We start from the raw sequence: 18,593 nt of genomic DNA, 5'->3' as shown, positions 1-18,593 counted from the left end.
CAGAAATTCATATGTCTGTCTGATTAAATCGTTCATAAGATTTAAACAGTTGTATCCTGATTGTGGAAAACCCCGCACGCAAATGTTGCAGAACAAAATCTGATTTAATACGGTAAAACGATAATGCAATATTATATCACCGTCATCTTAGATACTGTAATTTTTGAACAAGGTGTTGCTACTTGTTTTATTTATTCAACTGTTTAAAATAATTTTACGTGTGAAATTATTTAATTCGTCGTTTTAGGTAAAAACATATTCATAATATAAGCAGATAGATGTATTGTGATTTTGTACGACTATAAATAGGATTCTGTTTTTCAATCTTAATTAAGTCATTTCAAAACATTTGTTCAAGGCAGTCCAAAAGTCTTGAAATGATAAAGTTTTTATCTACAATAGTGTTTCTTCTTGTTTTAGAAGTCAATTTCAGTTTTGCAGGAAGAAAGAGTTAATAAGGACTTTAAGTTAACACACATTTTATTACATTTTAAATTTCCAGAAAATGTTGTCTGCTACTACGCAACATGGGCCACTTATCGACCTGGAGATGGAAAGTTTGACGTGGAAAACATCGACCCCAACCTTTGCACCCACTTAATGTATGCGTTTTTCGGGCTCAAATCCGATGGTACCGTGGACTTTATAGACACGTGGAACGATTTGCCAGTTAACGGCGGTTTAAATGCCATCGCCAGGTTTAACAACTTAAAAAGGAAAAATCCATCGCTCAAAACATTGGCCGCCATCGGTGGATGGAACTGGGGCTCCGCCAAATTCTCGACGGTCGCCAAAAGTGCCACGTTGCGCAGCAAATTCGCCACCGAGGCGCGAGTATTCTGTCAAAAGTTCGGTTTTGATGGAATCGATATCGACTGGGAATATCCGGCGCAGCAGGACGGAGATCCTTCGATGGACAAGGCAAATTTCGTGCTTATGTTGAAAGATTTGAAAACCGAATTGAAAAAGTACGGACTGCTGCTGACGGTGGCCGTTGGAGCTGCTGAAAGTTCTGCTTCACAATCGTACGACATTCCCCAGATATCGAACAACGTTGACTTCATCAACCTGATGGAGTACGACTTTCATATGGCGTCGGAGGGAGTCACTGGACATAATGCTCCGTTGAAAGCCAGATCCGCAGAGTTAAACACGTGGAAGAATGAACTCAATGTTTACAGTAGTGTGCAGTACTGGCTTAGCAAGGGAGCACCGGCGTCCAAGCTTAATCTGGGAATGCCGTTGTATGGTCACACTTTCACCTTGGCGAGTGCATCTAATAATGGAGTTGGAGCTCCTGTTACAGGTCCCGGAGTTAAAGGGCCCTACACACGAGCTGATGGTACCTTGGGATACAACGAGGTGAAGAAAAACTAGAGATGTGTGGCATTTCTATAATATTTTAATTTTCCAATTTGTGAACAGATTTGTGAACGCAAGCTGACTGGAACGTGGAAAGAAGTGTTTGACAACGAGCAAATGGTTCCCTACGCTTACAGTGGCAACCAATGGATTGGATATGATAACGTTAAGAGCATCACGGAAAAGGTATGAACAACGACAAGGTGTAGAAAAACAGTAACTAAAAATCGGTTCAAATTTCAGTGCAACTTTATCAAAACCAACGGTCTGGCGGGCGGAATGTTCTGGTCGATCGAAACCGATGACTTTTTGGGAAAATGTGGAACCAAATTTGCGCTCATTTCCGCCTTAAAATCTTGTCTTGGAACAGGAACAGGCGCGATAACGAACCCGTTAACGGTTACTACTACCACTACTACTACAACTAAGAAGCCAACTACACCCAGTAACTTCAAGTGCACGACGACCGGATACTTCAGGGATCCAGTGGACTGCACCAAGTTTTACTACTGCCAAGGAACTTACCGGAATGATTTTGTTTGTCCTGCTAGTTTATACTATTCACCTGCTATAAATAGGTGTGATTGGCCACAATATGTTAAATGTGGTTAAGTGTAGTAGCTTTTTATTCCGTTCTCAACCCTGTCTAAAATTTTGCAACACTTTGATTTGTCCCATCCTTCCGCCGTTCAATACCTAAATATATATTTTGTTTATTCTGGGTTTGAATTAGATTTTTTATTCGTCATTGAAAATCCCAATCACCATTGGTTTCAGAAAAATACGTAGCGACCAGTAGAGAGAAATGAAGTGATGTGTGAGAAATTTCAGACGTTCAAGTGAATTAGTGGGTAATTCTCCGCCAACTCACACAGCAGTTGCCCCGACCCCTCTTCGATTTGCGTGAAACTTTGTCCTAAGGGGTAACTTTTGTCCCTGATCACGAATCCGAGGTCCGTTTTTTGATATCTCGTGACGGAGGGGCGGTACGACCCCTTCCATTTTTGAACATGCGAAAAAGAGGTGTTTTTCAATAATTTGCAGCCTGAAACGGTGATGAGATAGAAATTTGGTGTCAAAGGGACTTTTATGTAAAATTAGACGCCCGATTTGATGGCGTACTCAGAATTCCGAAAAAAACGTATTTTTCATCGAAAAAAACACTAAAAAATTTTTAAAAATTCTCCCATTTTCCGTTACTCGACTGTAAAAAATTTGGAACATGTCATTTTATGGGAAATTTAATGTACTTTTCGAATCTACATTGTCCCAGAAGGGTCATTTTTTCATTTAGAACAAAATTTTTCATTTTAAAATTTCGTGTTTTTTCTAACTTTGCAGGGTTATTTTTTAGAGTGTAACAATGTTCTACAAAGTTGTAGAGCAGACAATTACAAAAATGTTGATATATAGACATAAGGGGTTTGCTTATAAACATCACGAGTTATCGCGATTTTACGAAAAAAAGTTTTGAAAAAGTTGGTCGTCATCGATCATGGCCGTTCATGGTCACCCGCGACAGACACGGACGACGAAACAAAGAGAAACGCAAAAAATAACTTTTTCAAAACTTTTTTTCGTAAAATCGCGATAACTCGTGATGTTTATAAGCAAACCCCTTATGTCTATATATCAACATTTTTGTAATTGTCTCCTCTACAACTTTGTAGAACATTGTTACACTCTAAAAAATAACCCTGCAAAGTTAGAAAAAACACGAAATTTTAAAATGAAAAATTTTGTTCTAAATGAAAAAATGACCCTTCTGGAACAATGTAGATTCGAAAAGTACATTAAATTTCCCATAAAATGACATGTTCCAAAATTTTTTACAGTCGAGTAACGGAAAATGGGAGAATTTTTAAAACTTTTTAGTGTTTTTTCGATGAAAATACGTTTTTGGAATTCTGAGTACGCCATCAAATCGGGCGTCTAATTTTACATAAAAGTCCCTTTGACACCAAATTTCTATCTCATCACCGTTTCAGGCTACAAATTATTGAAAAACACCTCTTTTTTCGCATGTTCAAAAATGGAAGGGGTCGTACCGCCCTCCGTCACGAGATATCAAAAACGGACCTCGGATTCGTGATCAGGGACAAAAGTTACCCCTTAGGACAAAGTTTCACGCAAATCGAAGAGGGGTCGGGGCAACTTTTCCCGATTTCGTGTGAGTTGGTAGAGAATTACCCATGGCGTACTCAGAATTCCGAAAAAACGTATTTTTCATCAAAAAAACACTTAAAAAAAGTTTTAAAAATTCTCCCATTTTCCGTTACTCGACTGTAAAAAAATTTGGAATATGTCATTTTATGGGAAATTTAATGTACTTTTCGAATCTACATTGACCCAGAAGGGTCATTTTTCATTTAGAACAAAATTTTTCATTTTAAAATTTCGTGTTTTTCTAACTTTGCAGGGTAATTTTTTAGAGTGTAAAAATGTTCTACAAAGTTGTAGAGCAGACAATTAAAAAAATGTTGATATATAGACATAAGGGGTTTGCTAATAAACATCACGAGTTATCGCGATTTTACGAAAAAAAGTTTTGAAAAAGTTGGTCGTCATCGATCATGGCCGTTCATGGTCACCCGCGACAGCCACGATCGACGAAACAAAGAGAAACGCAAAAAGTTACGCAAAAATTCTATCAAATGCACTCAATCCAAGAAACCAAGAAATAGTGTTAAATTGTCTTTTTATAAAAATGAGGTAATTTTTCACAAAGTGTTGTTATTTTACAGAGATTTATTTTTTTTTTTCATTTTATTGAAGCAGTTTAGTCAGTCAGAAGTCGTAGAAGTTAGAAATTCAATTTTTCTGAACATTTCTACAGCTACGTGCGATCACAATACTGCTCGTACGTTGGCAAATATGTAAAATTATCATCAAAAATCGGACGATATAAAAAGAAAGAAACAGGTCGTCCAATGCGTAGTGCGTTGAAACCTAACAAGCAAGTGATACAAGTTTAAGCAATTGAAGGGACTAATCCGTGATAGTAATAAAGCGCATTCTCAGAACAATGATTTCTCGAGCAACAATATATGTAAGGACATCTTTTGCTGTAGCCTAGAACATACGGTTGCTGACAAAAGTGCTTTCTCTACTTCACAGTTCTTCCTGTGCATATTCGTTCAGCAACATTCGTGCTCGCCCGTGCCTACAAACACCAAAATTCGCCACGATGTCCGGCGGAGTTCCGTCGCGGATGATGCCACCACTTCGACGACCCCGACCAGTTCCTCTTCCTCCTCTTCGAGCAGGTCCACCAGTGTGAGCTCTGACAGTACTTCGGCTTCAGCTCGATCGGAATCAACCACCCCACTGCTGGTCACCGGATCCGACCTGGTTCACGGATCACCGGCCACTACCGAGTTCATCAAGCTGGCGGAAATCTTCGAAGATCCCGTTGAGGCGAACGGCAAGGTTAAGGCAAAACGAAACGTTCCACTTCGAGGCGTGGACGAGCACGAGCACGGTGATTCGCTGTCCTTCAAGCCGGAACACAACGAGAATGAGGATGACTTGGCGGTCGCAGAAACCCATCTGTTCCGGCCGCTTTTCAAGTACAAGTCGGTCAACTCCGAGCGCAGACACATCCGGCAGCCGACGGTCACAAGTACCACAACAAAGTAGAATTTAGATATAGGGAAATAGATTATTTATTCTTAGGTTTAGTTTTTAAAACGTCGAAAAATTGGAAATAATAAAATGTCGAAAAATGTAAAAATCAAATATACCATTTTCTGGGAACCTCCCTGTGCAATAATTGCGAAATTCCTCTTAATTCTTTAGAAATAGAAGGAGTTCAACCATGTTATGGAACCTGTTGTAATAAAATACTATTAAAATGAGAAATAAACACTTAAGGCAAAATTTGTTCATTCTGCGTGACTGCAAAACAATTGCAACATCTTGAAGAAAACCAAACAAACAAGTTGATTGCTCCGAGAATGCCTTGATTGTGAAAGTTGAAAAGCATTCCAAACTAAAAATGGGATAAAATCTGCGACCTTCTGATCTACATCCTAAATTTGTTACTAAACCTATATAATATTCTAATTTTATTCCGCCACCTCAGCGTGATTCACCAGGTCGGAAAATACAGCAACCATTGTTCTTGGCTATTATTCACCAATGTAAACTAGAACTTGAACGCAATTACACGATCGCCAACCCTCTCGAAGGAGCCGCCAGGTGACCAACCCGTGGTGCTAATTGGGGCTCGTCGACTCGTCACACGACGCCGTCTTGCACGTCCACCAAAGCAAAGGGTTGTAAGAACGTTCTTCACACCTCCTCGAATCATAATAGGCTGGGTGTGTGACTTTTGACGGACAGAATTATCGTGGGCAAAATCACGTATAAATGCGATCGAAGGAGGCCCAGTGCGCAGTTGCATCCAGCTAAGTGAAGCGAATCCTTGTTGGCTTTCTGGGTGGAAGATCAAGTCTTGATAACAAATCGGATATAAAAAAAAAAGTATTCACGATGGTGTCTGCAAATATTATTGTTTTTGTAAGAGTTCTACAACCATCCAACTAGATGTGTACTAACAAATCGTTTACCAATTTTCAGTGCATAATTTCGCTAAACCTTTGGGAGTGCCATTGTTCTCCCCTTCCGTGGGAATTAGCCAGCATCACGGACGACGGTCCCGACGTGCACGACTACGTAAACTATGACGATCTGTCGTTCAGCAAGGAGTCCGGTGTCTTCGAAGCCGTAACGGAAACCAACCCAAACCAGGAAGATCAACCCATCCACGTCCACGCGGTTGTGAAGAGGAGTGACGTGCTTGTTCCCAGATTACAGTCCATTGCCCTGCTCATCCCGGCATCGGCGGCGTCTGCGACGTCGGTTTCGGCAGACGAAAGTGACATGGAAGTCGCCGAGACGCACCTGTTCCGGCCCGTGTTTCGGTACAAATCGCAATACACCGAGAGGAGACGTGTCCGACAGCTGCCGGGACAGTTTGGTGCGGTGATAGTGCAGTAAATGTTGTTGTTGTGCTATGATCTGTTTAGACTTAATTATCGTCATTAGACTCCATTTGTAAACAAGTCTCGCTAGGTGTCATTATTTGTGCAATAAAATGTAAGAATAAGCGATTTAAAATTTGTTAACTTCTAATTTAAAGTTGAAATATCTTGTACTATTCTTGAATCATCTTAAGCAACCATGCGTACCCACTTATTTTTGCTATGGAGAGTGGGGAGACCCATTTCTTTGTATCGCACATAACTCTCTTAATTTCTCATAAAACATTTTGCATAAACACGGGTCCCCCACAGACCGTTATTATGAAGAAAAAATTTCCACCCAAACCAATGATTGGACATGGTTTCTGGGACCATTCTGCACCTCTGGGCCAAGTTTCAAAATATTTGCCGGCAGAAATTTCGAATACGGTCAGTTTTAGTAATTTTAGTTGAAATTAAGGGGAAATCACATGTAAAATGCATAGGAAAACTTCAAAGTTTCAATGCCTAAACTCTGAAACGTTACTGATCATGGTTTTAAATTGTACTTACATGTAGCAAAATGATATAAAACGATTTACGGAACTGACTTAACCGAATTAAGTCGTAGTTAAGTGACTTAAGTACATTATTTACAAGTTTATATCTAAATATTTTTTAAATCTCCTACATTAGGCAATTTTAAGTCTAGGAAGACTAGATTGCATAAAAATAATTAAAATGGGGTGACTTTGAGCCAAGGGGTGACATTGTACCAAATTTTACGTTTGTTTAATAACTAAATAGCTTAACAACAAGCTCGATAAGCTTGAATTGTAAGGATTACTCGTTGCAAATATTGTTGTCCTCTCCCACAATTTTGAAAAATTCCATAAAAGTTAAATAAGAACCTAGCCTGACAAGAGTTTTAAGACACAAACTACATTGAAAACTTAAATCGTCCTTCATATGTAAATATTTACAAGTTCAATAACCTATACATATTAGACTATACTATTTTCACATTTTCTTAAGATATGTTGGGGTTGTTAGAATAGTGGATGAGTGGTTGTGTTTTCACATGAGACAGGAGTAGGTTTTGTTTTAACTAAATATATTATCAGTAAAAGTACTTGCTGATCAATAATAAGTTTTGATGAATTTCATTGATGATCAAACTGTATCAACAATACATTAATCAATTATAAAATACAGTTTTTATGATGATTACCTGCAATTTTGCAAAATCATAATTAGTTTGAGATATTAATCCTGTGGGAAGTTGTGCCATTAAACTTTTGCTAATTATAATCATTATACAGGGCAACAAAAATGTTTGAGCTAAATTATAGCTGAAATACTCACTGCATTTCATTCGTATGGTTCAAATTTCTAAACGTTTTAAAACAAAAAAACAATTTTATTATTAATGCAATGCTACAAACTTGCCACGTCACATAATTGTTTTTCTTTTATTTGTATTCAGAACGAATCGATTCAGAACTGGAACATGTGCGCAGAATTTTTAAATCTGTCACTTATAGGCGATTTAAAATCAATAGGCCTATTCAAACATATTAATTTGCGATCTGCGAAGCAATATCATCAAATTATTTTTGGGTTTGGGAACATAAATAGACCAAATTAAGCAGTCTACAAACAAATATTGACATAAACTTAATGCTTATCAAAACAATCTTTAGTACATTGTCACCCCTTGGCTCAAAGTCACCCCATTTTAATTATTTTTATGCAATCTAGTCTTCCTAGACTTAAAATTGCCTAATGTAGGAGATTTAAAAAATATTTAGATATAAACTTGTAAATAATGTACTTAAGTCACTTAACTACGGCTTAATTCGGCTAAGTCAGTTCCGTAAATCGTTTTATATCATTTTGCTACATGTAAGTACAATTTAAAACCATGATCAGTAACGTTTCAGAGTTTAAGCATTGAAACTTTGAAGTTTTCCTATGCATTTTACAAGTGATTTCCCCTTAATTTCAACTAAAAATACTAAAACTGACCGTATTCGAAATTTCTGCCGGCAAATATTTTGAAACTTGGCCCAGAGGTGCAGAATGGTCCCAGAAACCATGTCCAATCATTGGTTTGGGTGGAAATTTTTTCTTCATAATAACGGTCTGTGGGGGACCCGTGATAAACATTCAACTATGTTTGGCTGATAAGGGTAATACAAAAAAACAGCAATTCCATTTCAAAAGAGCCTAAAGCGAAAAAAAAAAGTTCTACGATCGGGCTCAAAAATTAGACTCATATTTTTTTTTTTTGCCGTTAGGGTGACCTATATCGTGCTAGGGCGTTTCCAAAAACGGCAATTTTCACAAAACCACATTTTGGTTCCACCCGTGTGGATCATTCGGACCGCGCACTGAACTCACAATTCAGATGATGCTGGCTCGAATCCCGCGGCGGGCGCTCTTAAATTCTATGTGTAACACTTAGGAGCCCAGAGCGGCGAAGTCCTTGTAGTTAAAAGGAAGAGACTAGTGGTTGGTACTTATGGTGGCCGACAGCTATAAAGTCAACTTCGTTTTGCATTTTTTTAAATAATCATAACTAGGGCTAGTGATTTTTCGCGATTTCGCGGAAGCCGCGAAATCCGTGAAATTTGGTCTTGGCCGTGAAATTCGGCGTATACCGTGAAATGCCGCGACATTTATATTTTTATTAAATATACTGCTGTCGAGCAATCCTGACCGCACCAACACTAATGCAAATCGTAATTTTTATAAAATTTCTCTGGCACATCTTTGCACAGTCACGGCGTTTTGGCAGAATTCTAGCAGAGCTGAATATTCTATCGGAATTGTAGCAGAAATGTTCCTCCATTGAAGCAGGATTCTGACAGAACCAGCTCTGCTAGATTATTTCGTGACTGGGTAATTGGCGATTGTTACACTGATAATCAGCATTAGACATTTAGTCAATTAACTTTTACACACTTGTATGGGATTTTCAGTTCAACTATGATTACACAATAGTGTGTTACCATACTTGAGCTGATAAATTCCATACAAATGTGTAAAAATTAACTGAACAATGTGTAATGTTGATTCTCAGTGTAACGAGCGCACCCAGAATTTTGACAGCTGCTTACGGAAGTGGTGTTTTTTTCCAAGTTGCGCGTCGCGAGCCATTTTAGCAGGTAACAAAATGAAAACAGCAGTAAAAATTACGTGTGTCGAGCGAGCTAAACAGTACCCAAAAGGAACACTATATGCGGACGAAGGCCAATTATTTTGTACGTCTTGCAACGTAACATTGGACCATACCAGAAAGGCCACCATCGACAAACACCTAAAATCGCAAACCCACATCGGAAAGGTCCAAAAGCAGCCAAAGGATGTAACGCATTCCGTGCAAAAACAAACAACGGTGGTGAGCGCATTCCACAAAGCCACAGCATCTCGTGATGCGCGAAACGTTTCGCAATTTGAACTCGTGGAAGCTTTCGCATCTGCAAACATTCCGCTGTACAAGCTTGATCATCCGAAGCTCCGAGACTACCTGTCAAGGAATGTCAAAAACCTTGGAGTGCTTCCACAGTCCACGACCCTCCGATCCCAAGTACTGCCTAAGGTTTTCGATGTCGCACAGCAGGAACTGCGTCCAGCTGTTGCAGCAGCTTCTTCGATCGTGACTGCCGCTGATGAAGCCTCGGACCAGCAGGATAGGTTTATCTTGCACATTGTTTTTATCCTGCCCGTCACTTCCGGACAACAAGACAAGATGGAGGCAGTCACTGCGGATCTGGTTTTTCTGGATAAGGTGAACGCTACAACCGTTTCGAGAGCTATCATTCAGACGTTGACCAAGTTTGACGTCGATTTTGACAAGGTTGTCGTCGTGCTGACGGACAACGCAACTTACATGACCAAGGCCGTGACCAGCTTGAAAGTGCTCCTGCCAAATTGCATTCACCTCACATACAACGCTCACATTCTGAGTCTGGTGGGTGAAACATTTCGTCGGAACTTCCCTGCTGTGGATAGAATGATTGCTTGCTTTAAGTCTATCTTTGTGCACTGCTCTTCGCGCAAGCTTCGATACAGGGAATTCATTGGCCGAGAGTGCGGCTCTAAAGTGCCCTTGCTTCCAGTGCCAGTCGTGACTCGTTGGAACAGCTGGTTCAGAGCTGTCGCGCACCATGCGAAATACGTCGAGCATTATAAGAAGTTCATTGAAGCCGAGCTACTTGTTTCCGCCCCAACCAGTGCTCTTCTAGAACTGAACGATCTGTTTAAAACGGATTCGGTTCGGGTCGATGTCGTCTTTATCATGATGACCTCGGCCAAATTGATGGACCTGCTGACCTGGTTCGAGAACCGTCAAGTAACAATCCATTTGGCTTACAACAAGGTGGTTGACCTGATGGCCGGTAAGATACAGATTTTGTTTTAGTTTATAAATTGAAAATTAATTTTATTTTTTTAATGTAGGGTTCGGTTCCAAGGGAGAGAAGGAGAAAAACAAGATCTACAAGAAGGCGTTTCAAGATGCAGCTGCCAAGCTGAACCAATACTACACCGAAACACCGAAACTGTCAGAGGATTCGATCCGGCTCAAGCAAAAATCCTTTCTTTGGACGGGCTGAGCGACGGTATTCCGGAATGCGCTGAAAAGTTGCCGGAAGTTGAAGGAAAGCTAGCAGCGTACAAACTGTGCGCTCTCGAGATCGAAGATGGAGTCAAACCAGCTGCCTTCTGGTTCAGCCAGAAAGACCGTTTTCCTAATCTGTCCCGAATTGCTATCCGGTATTTATCTGTCCCAGGAAATTCGGTAGATGCGGAGCGAAGCGTCAGTGCATTCAACACGGTAGACACGGTAAACCGGCAGAGCTTTGAAGAAAACAATTTGGCATCACACGCTATTCTTGTTACAAACTCGAAGATCTAAGCGTAAGCAGCCAGAAAAAGCAAGCAAATAAAATGAATTGTTAAAGCTAAGAGTTGTTTGCCGTATTTAGTTATTTTAGTATTGAAAAAAACACTTAATTGCATTTTCTTTCCTTAGTTTTGAAAAGCCGTGAAATCGCTGCGAAATTTGGATGTTTTCTGAAATGTACACCGCGTAATTTCTTTTTTTTTTTTGCCGTGAAAAATCACTAGCCCTAATCATAACTCTGTTTTTCGTTTCAAGCGATTTTAGCTGTTTTGGACGTAAATGAAAAGTCATAACTCGGGATCGTACAGATCGACATCACCAATTTTTGGATATGTTATGTGTCCGAGGAATCTGACACAAATATTTTCGGACATAGGCTTTTTGATCCAGACACGGCTGTTTTTTCGGATTTAAAATTATTTTTTCTTGGAAGGTAAACAAATCACCTTTCATTTGGAAATTACACGGAGTGATGATTTTTTGAAAAATTAATTTACAATTTTATTTATTAGCAGAAAATTTACTCAAATCCAATTCATTTGATTAAAACATGTTCAGGGAGCCCAAATCTATCATACCTTGACAAAACTGAAGCGTTTAATGACAATAAAACAAAAACCATGTTGCTGATTTGATTTAGTCAGCCAAAATTATCCCTAACTCAACTCCAGAACAGCAATAATGTTCAGTTCCTCTGTGTTCTTTTGTACTAAGCTTGTTCCTTTCCTGTCCGAATAAGATAGAAATGAGACATCGAAATGGTTGTTGTTTTCGCTATATTTTATTTATTTGAGTTAGCTTTCATGATTTAGTATCTTTAATCAAATATTTTGCACACTCAAGGACATTTCACATTCTGTGGCCAGTCACATGCCACAGCAGCAGGTACAAAGTATAAACCAGCGGGGCAAACAAAATCATTCCGGTAAGTTCCTTGGCAGTAGTAAAACTTGGAGCAGTCTACTGGATCCCGGAAGTATCCCGTCGACGTGCACGTGAAGCCACCGGAAGAAGTCGCTTTTGTCGTCGTGCTCGGAGGAATCGTAACCGGTTTCGTTGTCGTGGTTGTTGATGTAGTTGTTGTTCCGCTTGAACCCGAACCTGTGCTAGTTCCAAGGCAAGATTTCAAAGTGGAAATGAGTCCAAACTTAGGACCACATTTTCCCAGAAAGTCATCGGTTTCAATCGACCAGAACATTCCACCCGCCAGACCGTTGGTTTTGATAAAGTTACACTGAAATTTGAACCATTGGTGAGTAACTGACTGACTACACATTGTCATTTTTATACCTTTTCCGTAATGCTCTTAACGTTATCAAACCCAACCCATTGATTGCCACTGTAAGTGTAGGGAACCATTTGCACGTTGTCAAACACTTCGGTCCAAGTCCCAGTCAGCTTGCGTTCACAAATCTGTGTAAAATTCGAAATTTTGAAGACAGAGTATCCCCCTTCACCAATTTCCATGTTGTCCCCACCTCATTGTATCCCACGTAACCTGGTTCTTGTGTATAGGGTCCTGGAACTCCAGCACCGGTAACAGGAGCACCAACTCCATTGTTAGATGCACTCGCCAGCGTGAAAGTTCGGCCGTACAACGGCATCCCCAGATTAAGCTTGGACGCCGGTGCTCCCTTGCTAAGCCAGTACTGCACACTGCTGAGAACGTTGAGTTGCTTTTGTGTCGTGGTAACATCTGCCGACCCGGCATACAATGGCGCATTGTTTCCGGTGATTTCGTCAGAGGCCATATGAAAATCGTACTCCATCAGGTTGATGAAGTCAACGTTGTTCGATATCTGGGAATGTCGTACGAAATCGAAGCAGAACCTTCAGCAGCTCCAACGGCCACCGTCAAAAGGAGTCCATACTTTTTCAACTCAGTGTTCAAATCTTTCAACATAAGCACGAAATTTGCTTTGTCCACCGAAGCATCTCCGTCTCGTTGTGCCGGATATTCCCAGTCAATATCGATTCCATCAAATCCGTACTTTTGACAGAATGCTCGCGCTTCAGAGGCGAATTTCCTGCGCAGCGTGGCACTTTTGGCGACCGTCGAGAATTTGGCCGAGCCCCAGTTCCATCCACCGATGGCGGCCAATGTTTTGAGCGACGGATTTAGTGTCTTTAGCTTGTTTAGCCTTCCAATGGCGTTCAAACCGTAGTTATCCGGCAGATCGAGCCACGCGTCCAGAATGGCCACTGTACCGTCAGCGTTGAGCCCAAAGAACGAATAAATTAAGTGAGTGCAAAGTGCGGGGTCGATGTTTTCCACGGTAAACTTTCCTGCTCCGGTTCGGTAATTGGCCCATGTTCCGTAGTAGCAGACGACATTTTCTAAAAAATAATATTTTAGCAATCTGGTCTGTATATTTTACTAATAAATACAATCTTACTTCCTGCAAAACTAAAGTTTACTTCTACAACAAGAAGTAGTACAATTGCTGATAAAAGCTTGATCATTTTACGACTTTTGGACTGTTTTGAAGCAACTTTTGTTAACGACTTAGTTCAAGTTGCGAAATTATACTTCTTTTATATCTTTCAACAAGGTTGCATACACTGACATATTTAACAGCTTTTGACAAACAATCATTTATTTCTGCAATATGTAAAACAATTTCGCGCGCCAAATAATTTCAAACAGTTGAGTAAATAGACTAGCCATAGCAACGTATCTTCGAAAAAGTACATTGATCCAAGCCGATAGCATCTGTGACTGTGAGTGAAAAGAGATTTTATTCTAGATTTTTTTTCCGCAATCTTATAACAACTGTTTAAATCATATCAATATTGGATATAGATTCAAGCGCAATCTGGTGAATAAATCAGCTGCAGGTATTACATAGATGGGGTTCGCCACCCTTGACCAAAAAAACAAATCAAGAGCACCTTTGCATTTCCACCATTATGCGTTAGGTTGAAGGCAGATAAAAATATAAAAGTAAAATGAGCATTTAGTAAAATACTGCACTTTCGAAACATTACGCTGTACTGGATTTGGCCGATGGCCAAAACAGAATTGGTTTCTATATTCTAATTAGAGGTGGGCACAATCGCTCTTTTTTAGGAGCCGCTCATTTTCGTTCGCTCATTAAAAAGAGCCGTTGTTTTGAACGGCTCTTTCGCTCTTTTTCAAAGTTTGGATAAAAGGGGTTTTAAAGAATCGTGTGATTTTATAAGTTATTTCACATTGGACTTTTATAAATTATTTGAGAAAACAAATTAAAACTGAAAACAAGAAGATGCCCTTGGAAACCATAAGTCTTGGTGGTCTCTTTTTCGTGACTCGAACTTCGAAACTTCTACTCGAACCTAAACATTCGAGTAATTGAATGGCATCCAAACTTAAATCTAGGATGCTGGAAAAATTGTTTTCATTGCGTTTATTTCTGCAAGAATTGAACTATTGCTGGTGTTTTATTTGAAGAATAAAGTCTGTGAACTCTTTTCTACATTCTGATTTAATCGATGAAGTCTATAAACGCTAAAATTTAATCGGACTAAAGGGTTTACTTTATTTTTTTCAAAAATCTCTAAACTATTCAGTAGATTTTTGTTAATATTTTACAAATTATGCAATTTGAAATGCTCAAATTCGTATTCTGATAATACTTTAGTGTACAATCAGTTGTACAATGATTTTTTTTTCATTTTTTTTTCAGACAATCATTTACTTTTGAGATACATTTTTATTAGCATTGAAATATTTGAAAAAGCATTTTAAATCCTCGAAAACAAATTTAAAACTATTTTTTCTCGAAATTCAATAAATTATATTTATAACATGAATCATGCCATCTTGAAACGGTTCTGTCAAAAGACCGAAGTTTAAAAAGAACCGCGGTTCTTTTTTTTTGAGCCACGGTTTGTTCGCTTTAGTAAACCGGCTCTTTGAGCGGCTCGGTCTTTTTTTTACCCACCTCTAATTCTAATAATTAATTATATTATCAGAAAACATATCGGCCAATGTTCAAAAAATCATAGAAAAACGATAACTGATCATAATGATTTGCTTTTATCTTCATGTGAAAGCTTTTAGTGTGATCTTTCAATTGATTAATGATGTTTTATATCAAGTATTTAAAAACGTTACTTTAAACTTCTCAGTGATTGGTGCCTTCTTCCTAAAATCAATTGAAACATGAAGAAAGTTTGGGACAACGAGGCTGATTCCATAAAGCTTAGTGCTGCCTCAGCCGGATCTTTTGCAATTTTTACCCTTTTTGTATCCGTCATAATTAAGTTTTAGCACAATAGCTCCAAACTTTTGATAGCGTTGTCAGATTTTCAATGTTTTGGGCTCGTTGGAAAGGTTTTTTGATTACCTATCCAACGATGGGTCATATGTTTTATGGGTTCGGCCGAACTTTCACGCTGGCGAGTGTTTCTAACAATGGAGTGTTACCGGTGCTGGAGTTTCAGGACCTTACACACTAGAACCAGGTTACGTAGGATATAATGAGGTGAATACAACATGGAAATTGGTGAATGGTGATACTCTGTCTTCAAAATTTCGAATTTTACACAGATTTGTGAACGCATGTTTTTTCATCCAAATTTTCGAGATCCGGCCTCAAAAAAGTGTACCGTAAACTGGGGTCAATCGGGACACATGGGGCGAATTGGGACAGCAGTTTTAACCATGTTGGAGCACAATATTTTGATTTTTCTGGTTGGTTTCGGTTAGAACAGACTTAGGCCAACAAAATGTGTACATCCATTTCCAAATTTAAAAGCTTTAAGTGCTCTAAAAACTTCTGTCCCTATTCAGACTGTAGTCCCGATTCACCCCAGATTACGGTATAATTAACACTTAAGTGACCATAACTTTAATTATATGGTTATCAGATCTTCATCGTTTTGGACGCGTTGGAAAGGTCTTCCAAATACCTTTCTAAAAATGTATAACATGACGGGTTTCCTTACGAAAACCACCCTTTTTTAAATCTTTCGGACTTCAGTCAAAATCGTTTTTTCAGTACAACTTTTGAAGTACTTAACTAAACGTCATTATTTATAAATAGTGACTTAGGAGACCCCAATACGGACCGAATTAGACCAAAACGGTCAAGATAATCAAGTGCAATTACGTTGATCAACATCCAACCACCCGCTAAGAATTTGATTCTGAGTCGATATGTATACATGAAGGTGGGTATAGGAGGTAAAATATGGAAGTTCATTTTCTGAGTGATTTTATAGCCTTTCCTCATTGAGGTGAGGAAGGCAAAACATTGACCCTTGAAATCCACAAATCCGGAACATTTTGTTCTTACGGATGTAAACAAACTTTGGTTCTTTCCAGGAGTCCATATTTTTACAAAAAGAAAATGAAGGTCGACAGTAAAGATACGTTTGGCGTATTGACAAATTATCACAAACATGTTCCGAGTTTGTGTGTGTTCCGAATAAGTGGGATGACTGTATAACAAGAGCTTTTTACATGTCACTTGAAATGTAAAAAAAAAATTTAACTTTATCCGGGACGGAAAATCCGGATTGACTGAACTTGACCAGTGTGGATTATACTAGTCATTCAAAAGCTTCCAATTTCAAGTTCCATTTATTATATTTTTTTCTGATAAAGCTGAATTTTGTTTTGGTGTGCCATACAATGGTATCCATTGTTAACCACCCGGAACTGACTGGAAAACACCGGAGGATTTGGCTATGTCATGCATTTATTCAACTGGCAAAGAGATCAATAAATAATACTAGAAAAAAAACACATCATTGAATGTTGTTGTTTATTTTATTAACGTGACTTTAACCTAGAGAGGTCATTCGACACTTCTTCATTGAATGACTTCAATTTAATGACGAGAACATTCAGAATCCATTAGAACCTGGAGATTCCAATTTTAAAATTGGACAAGAAAATATCTTGACTATACAACTTTCACAAGTGTAACATCCAAATGATTTTAAACAAGTTTTGTACTCATATGGTGTGTTGTAGTTTTTAAAACGAAAAAAAAAATCGTATCTGAAGAAAACGAAAGAAATTTCCAAGTTTTCGAAACAGAGATGCCATTTTCGAATATTTTTTCTTAATTTGAAAACCAAAAATGTACCATTTATATGTGTATAAACTTTAGCCCAGCAGGAAAATTCGTCAATATCTCTAATTATTTAGTTCACCAGTCAACTGTATGGTATTACCCCCAATTCAATCTTATATAAAGAGAAGTAGAGTATCAATTCCGATTAGTTTTCATCGGAATTTGACGCCACAACGAACGTCTAATCGCGTCACCTCGAGAATCATGACACCAGTCTTTGCCATTGGATTACCACTGATGGCACTTATAATTTCAACTTTTGCAATCGAACCATCAGGAAACATTGTGTGCTATTACGGAACTTGGGCCACCTACCGTAACGGAGCGGGTCGTTTCGCAGTAGAACATATCGATCCGTTCCTGTGCACGCACCTCATCTATGCCTTCGTCGGAATTCACCAGAATGGAACCATCTCGATACTGGATCCTTGGCTGGACTTGGAGGACAATTGGGGTTTGGGAACGATGCGGAAGTTCAACGATTTAAAGCTGGTGAACCCGAAGCTGAAAACTCTGGTAGCGATTGGTGGCTGGAACGAGGGCTCACTAAAGTTTTCAACCGTTGCCCAGAGTCCAGCATTGAGGTTGCGATTGGCGAAAGATGCCGCGAAATTTTGTAAACGGATGGGATTCGATGGGCTCGACGTAGATTGGGAGTACCCTGGGCAGAGGGACGGAGACCCAAGCGTTGATCGAGAAAACTTTGTTGAATTGCTGTCGGATTTGAAGCAGGAATTCTCCAATCGAGGACTGCTTCTGACTGCTGCGGTGGCGGCAGCGGAGAACTCGGCAGCTATTTCGTACAACATTTCTGGGATTTCGACACATTTGGATTTCATAAATCTAATGGCGTATGATTTACACGGTCCTTGGGAATCTGTAACAGGTCAAAACGCGCCTCTCTACGCTGGTTTAAATGACAAAACCGAAGTTCAACGTCAACTGAACGTACAGGCTTGTGTTAGCTACTGGATTCGGCAAGGTGCTCCTGCCGAGAAGCTTAACCTGGGGGTAGCATTCTACGGAAGATCATTTACGCTGCGAAATGCTGGTGACAATGGGATTGGAGCTCCCGCCGGTGGACCTGGCCGTGCTGGACCGTATACGTACGAATCGGGATTTCTTGGTTACAATGAGATTTGTGAAAAGTTACAATTTGAGAAGTGGAACCACTGCTGGGACAACGAGCAACAGGCTCCTTACGCGTACAGTGCGAATCAATGGGTTGGCTACGACGACCCAGAAAGCATCACATTGAAGGTTTGTCATAATTCCTTGCTACATCAAATATAT

The 18,593-nt window shown here is 39.3% G+C and overlaps 4 protein-coding genes across 4 annotated transcripts in view; 3 read left to right on the top strand and 1 right to left on the bottom strand.

The window, feature by feature from the left end:
• Nucleotides 1-347: 347 nt before the first annotated feature.
• Nucleotides 348-18,593, top strand: part of LOC6048936 — a 24,428-nt gene continuing 6,182 nt past the window's right edge. Inside the window, exons 1-10 of the mRNA XM_038261094.1 lie at nucleotides 348-444; nucleotides 503-1,362; nucleotides 1,426-1,548; nucleotides 1,606-1,969; nucleotides 4,667-4,984; nucleotides 6,002-6,359; nucleotides 9,627-10,306; nucleotides 10,577-10,729; nucleotides 10,791-10,893; nucleotides 17,375-18,560. Of these exons, the coding sequence (XP_038117022.1) occupies nucleotides 378-444; nucleotides 503-1,362; nucleotides 1,426-1,548; nucleotides 1,606-1,969; nucleotides 4,667-4,984; nucleotides 6,002-6,359; nucleotides 9,627-10,306; nucleotides 10,577-10,729; nucleotides 10,791-10,893; nucleotides 17,375-18,560 (4,212 nt within the window). The 5' untranslated portion in view covers nucleotides 348-377. The remainder of the gene's footprint in view (nucleotides 445-502; nucleotides 1,363-1,425; nucleotides 1,549-1,605; nucleotides 1,970-4,666; nucleotides 4,985-6,001; nucleotides 6,360-9,626; nucleotides 10,307-10,576; nucleotides 10,730-10,790; nucleotides 10,894-17,374; nucleotides 18,561-18,593) is intronic.
• LOC119768805 lies at nucleotides 4,280-5,229 on the top strand. The gene is made up of 2 exons (XM_038260079.1): nucleotides 4,280-4,411; nucleotides 4,480-5,229. The coding sequence occupies exons 1-2, from the start codon at nucleotides 4,388-4,390 to the stop codon at nucleotides 4,999-5,001; spliced, it is 546 nt and encodes a 181-aa protein (XP_038116007.1). The 5' UTR covers nucleotides 4,280-4,387; the 3' UTR covers nucleotides 5,002-5,229.
• Nucleotides 5,745-6,483, top strand: LOC119768806. Its single transcript, XM_038260081.1, has 2 exons — nucleotides 5,745-5,883; nucleotides 5,944-6,483. The coding sequence occupies exons 1-2, from the start codon at nucleotides 5,857-5,859 to the stop codon at nucleotides 6,361-6,363; spliced, it is 447 nt and encodes a 148-aa protein (XP_038116009.1). The 5' UTR covers nucleotides 5,745-5,856; the 3' UTR covers nucleotides 6,364-6,483.
• LOC6030832 (chitinase-3-like protein 1) lies at nucleotides 11,863-13,729 on the bottom strand. The gene is given in 5 exon segments (XM_001841626.2): nucleotides 11,863-12,469; nucleotides 12,526-12,648; nucleotides 12,714-13,039; nucleotides 13,042-13,572; nucleotides 13,632-13,729. Coding segments are annotated over 5 exon segments (1,443 nt in total). The 5' UTR covers nucleotides 13,699-13,729; the 3' UTR covers nucleotides 11,863-12,073.

The sequence above is a fragment of the Culex quinquefasciatus genome, chromosome 3 (assembly GCF_015732765.1).
Source record: "Culex quinquefasciatus strain JHB chromosome 3, VPISU_Cqui_1.0_pri_paternal, whole genome shotgun sequence".
Lineage (NCBI taxonomy): Eukaryota > Metazoa > Arthropoda > Insecta > Diptera > Culicidae > Culex > Culex quinquefasciatus.
The sequence above is the reverse complement of the archived record's forward strand: the minus strand, read 5'-3'. Positions and strand labels throughout refer to the sequence as shown.

Bases quoted from the DNA above. Each gene is read 5' to 3' on its own strand.
- LOC119768805 (XM_038260079.1), top strand. From the start codon at position 4,388: ATGATTTCTCGAGCAACAATATAT. The intron at 4,412-4,479 runs GTAAGGACATCT...TCTACTTCACAG, and splicing joins TTTCTCGAGCAACAATATAT to TTCTTCCTGTGCATATTCGT.
- LOC119768806 (XM_038260081.1), top strand. From the start codon at position 5,857: ATGGTGTCTGCAAATATTATTGTTTTT. The intron at 5,884-5,943 runs GTAAGAGTTCTA...ACCAATTTTCAG, and splicing joins CTGCAAATATTATTGTTTTT to TGCATAATTTCGCTAAACCT.